Here is a 4273-nt window from a genome sequence, read left to right as displayed (position 1 = left end):
AAACCGTATTCTAAACCTTTATGGAAACTTTCTAAGGTTCTTAAGAAACCAATTCCTGCTCTCAAGGAAGGAAATCAAATACTTCTTATAAATGGTGAAAAAGCTCAAAAACTTGCTCAGCAGTTCGAGAGTGTCCACAATTTTAATTTGAACGATGTGAGTCCTATTGAAAATGAAGTCTTACTGATATATGATCATATTTCAACCCAAGTGTTATCACAAGATGACATTATTGAGACGAATTTTGATGAAATTAAATCAATTATTAGGAAACTTAAAAACATAAAGGCTCCTGGTAATGATGGAATTTTTAATATTCTTATTAAAAATCTTCCCGATGTTGCCTTGAGACTCCTAGTTAAAATTTTCAGCAAGTGTTTTTCATTAGCTTACTTCCCAGAAAGATGGAAAAACGCTAAAGTAATTCCTATCCTCAAACCTGATAAAAACCCAGCAGAAACATCAAGTTAACGACCAATTAGCTTACTTTCTTATATCAGTAAACTTTTTGAAAAAATTATCTTGTTGAGAATGATGTCTCATATAAATGAGAATTCAATTTTTTTACCAGAGCAGTTTGGATTTCGTCATGAACATTCAACTACTCATCAACTTTTAAGAGTTACGAACATGATAAAAGCAAATAAATCTTCTGGGTTATCCACTGAAGTTGCTCTTCTAGACATAGAAAAAGCATTCGACAGTGTTTGGCACAAAGAATTAATAGCAAAAATGTCTGATTTTTAGTTTCCTATTTATTTGATCAAAATGATTCAAAATTATTTAACTGATCGTACTCTTCAGGATAGCTTTCAAAATTGTAAATCTGAATTGCTACCCGTACGAGCCGGTGTTCCGCAGGGTTCGAGCGTAGCTCCAATCTATTGGCAAAATCGTTGCCACCGGAAGTCCCGAAGGAGGACGAAGAAAAAGGAACCGAAAGAAAAACTCAACTCGGTAGATGAACAAGATTTAATTACGTCTTAACTTGTCGAGATACAAACTAGAATGAGAGAAAGAACGAAAAGGCGCCAACGCCAGTGTTGGCAACAGAGTAACCCGATACAAAAGTATTAATACACGTTAATTATACATCAGCAGAAAGAAGGTGATTGTTGATATCTCCCACACTCCTCCTCAATGAACACCGAACTGCTGATTCAGCGTGACATTTCCATCAGTTCCAGTAGTTGGTTGAACTTCGTTGCACCTAACGGTTTGGTAAGTGCATCAGCAATCATCCTGTCGGTCGGGCAGTAAACCAGTTCCAAACGTTAGCTTCATTTCCTTTGTTCCTTTGAGATACCTGACGACACGTTTTGCCGCCTTCCAATCCATTTCCGTCGGTTGACTCATTTTCCTTCCTAACAAGGAAATGCTTACCGCCACATCCGGTCTGGCATTCACCGCTACATAGAGTAGGGCACCTACCAGGCTTCTATACAGCGTTACGTCCTCCAAACGGCTTGTCGCTCTCGTCTGAGCTGACGTATCCTGAATCCATCGGCGTCTTTGATGGGTTACACTCTACGAGTCCGAATTGCTTGGTCAGTGAATCGATGTAGCTTGTCAACTGTAGACTATAAACTCCATTTTCCAATTCGTACTTCGTGACCAAGAAAACGCTTTACTTCTCCAAGATTCACTATATCAAACTCCTTTCGCAAATCTTCATACACTTCATTCACTAATGTCTTATTCTTGCTTCCCATCAAAATATCGTCAACGTACACAAGTAGGAAGATTTTCGTTTCACCATCACATCGGATATACAGACACGGATCCTACGAACACTGTTTGAACTTTAACTTCACCAACGCCGCGTAAAGCGTACGATTCCAACAGTACGCCGACTGCTTCAGTCCATATATGCTCCGTTTCAATTTACACACCATGTTCTCCTTGCCAGCTACTTCGTACCCAGGAGGCTGCTGCATGTAAATCTCTTCCTCGATTGTGCCATGAAAAAAATCCATTTCCGAATCCATCGCTTTCTTCCATTTGGGATTTTGCAAGGCACTCTTTTAACTTGTTGGTTCTGCTTCAGTTAGCTCCGCAATACCAACCACGAAATCATTATAACGTTCCGGCAACACACCTCTCGTTCGCCGATCCTGCCGTTGGAGATCCGGTTCCGCGCGCTCTTCCACATCCGATTGTTCGTCGAAGCCACGGAAGAATGCACCATCCAAGTCATCACTGGTATCACACCAGCCTTCCAATTCCCCAACGGAAATGTTGTTGTCGTTTTGGTCAATCCTTGGATCCAGCACACTCGGTGGATTCATCGGAATATCTACCGTCGTCTCCAGTTTATCAGTTGTATCTGATTCGCTTGGTTGCTTTGACTGCTCCGATCCATTATTCAACTCAATGAATCTGGCGTCACGACTAATTGTAATGAAATGCGTTGAACGATCTAAGAAGCGATACCCTTTGTGGTCCTCAGAGTATCCGACGAAACTCAGCTTGACTGATTTCTCATCTAGCTTCGAACGCATTGCATCTGAAATGTGTACATAAGCCTCACATCCAAATACACGGAGATTCGCAAAGCTAGGCTTGCTTCCTGTCCAAAGTTCAAATGGGGTTCTGTTAACAGCTCTCGACGGTAAGCGGTTCTGCAGATATGTCGCCGTCATAACCGCCTCACCTCAAAACAGCTTTTCCATATCAGCGTCAGCTAGCATACAAAACGCCATCTCTTGCAACGACCGGTTTTTGCGTTCTGCAATCCCATTTTGCTGAGGTGAGTATGGCGTTGTATACCGTGCTTTTATCCCTTCAGCTTCATAGAAATCTTTGAGCTCTCTGTTAACATACTCGCCTCCACCGTCTAAATGAATGATGAGAGGTTTTCGCCCAAACTGATTCTCAACCAAGCGAACGTATTGCTTGATTCGAGCCGCTGCTTCACATTTGCTTTTCAGCAAATAAACAGTCGTATATCGGCTGAAGTCATCGATTAGCGTCATCAAGTACCGATTTCCAGAGGGAGTTGTTGTTTCCATCGGTTCACAAAGATCTGTGTGGATTATCTCCAGCGGGCGTGACGTTTTCCTTTCAGTTGCAGAAGGAAACGGTTTGCGAGCAAGTTTCCCCTTCAGGCAGCATTCACAAACAATGCGTTCCCCACAATCCTTCAAAATAAATCCACTCACCAGATCATCCTTTTCGATTCGACGCAACGCTTCAGGATCTCGATGACCAATCCGCCGATGCCAAGTATGCTGGCAACGATCATGTTGACCACCACCAGCCTTCAGTGACTGCTTCTGTATTCGCAGACGGTAAAGGTTTCTCACCTTATCACCAACCACTTTCGTTTCACCTGCAGCATTTTGTATTTCACACGATGATACACCAAATTTCACCACGAATCCTTTTGCTGCCAGCTGACTCACAGAAATAAGTCCTCCGTCGAGCTTCGGCACGTACAGTACATTTTCCAGTGTGATCTCTACTCGTTTACCGCAACCGTCTTCACCGAAAATCACACCTTTGCCAACGCCAGCAACCACGGTTTTGTTGCCGTCAGCAAGTGTCACTTTCGAGTCAATGTTCGTGTCCATCGTTGAGAAAAACGATCGGTCGTTCGTCATATGACGCGTTGCACCACTATCGATCACCCAGTCATCTGGTATCACTTCGCCGGCCATAAAGCATACAGCATCACTAGATCCCTGCACTTGATTCGCTTTTGGATTTTCATATTTCGAATTTCCAGATTTCTTCTCGTGTTTTGGTTTTATGTCACTACCACTAGCACAACCCTCAGCGCTCTTCTGAGCTTTCCACTTTTTGCAGTTCTTGCGAAAATGTCCGGGCTGCTTGCAAAAATAGCACACTTTTTCTTGCTTGCTATTTTCAGCTTCCAGCCTCATCGCTTTAACGTCCTGCGATAGCCCCTCGCCACGCTCCTGGCGTTGTTTGTATTCCTCTAGAAGTCGGGCTTTCACCATCACTACCGTCCAATCCGCATCAACATGGCTCTGCAAACTTTGCACTAGACTCCGATAAGACGCAGGCACACTACGGAAAATCATCGCAATTTGCAATGGCTGATCCAAATTTTGACCCGCCGCAGAGAGCTTGTCGAAAAGCTCCTCCATAACACACAAATGCGACTCCATATTTCCGCCTTCAGCCAGGTTAGCACTACACAATTGGCCCAAATAGTGTACTATGGTGGACATAGTGGCCTTTTCGTGATGCTCTTTCAGAACTTTCCGCGAGCACTGTCAGCGTTTTTCACCAGCTTAAACTGGTTTTC

At 43.2% G+C, this 4273-nt stretch overlaps 1 protein-coding gene across 1 annotated transcript; it reads right to left on the bottom strand.

Annotated features, from left to right (window-relative positions):
- Positions 1–2024: 2024 nt before the first annotated feature.
- On the bottom strand, positions 2025–2501 carry LOC131426531 (uncharacterized). Its single transcript, XM_058589340.1, has one exon. It carries the CDS (start codon positions 2499–2501, stop codon positions 2025–2027), a length of 477 nt encoding a protein of 158 aa, XP_058445323.1.
- Between the last annotated feature and the right edge of the window lie 1772 nt (positions 2502–4273).

The sequence above is a fragment of the Malaya genurostris genome, chromosome 1 (assembly GCF_030247185.1).
Source record: "Malaya genurostris strain Urasoe2022 chromosome 1, Malgen_1.1, whole genome shotgun sequence".
In the NCBI taxonomy this organism is placed as follows: Eukaryota; Metazoa; Arthropoda; class Insecta; order Diptera; family Culicidae; genus Malaya; species Malaya genurostris.
This window is presented reverse-complemented; position numbering and strand designations above follow the sequence as displayed.

Bases quoted from the DNA above. Each gene is read 5' to 3' on its own strand.
- LOC131426531 (XM_058589340.1), bottom strand. From the start codon at position 2,501: ATGCGTTCGAAGCTAGATGAGAAATCAGTCAAGCTGAGTTTCGTCGGA.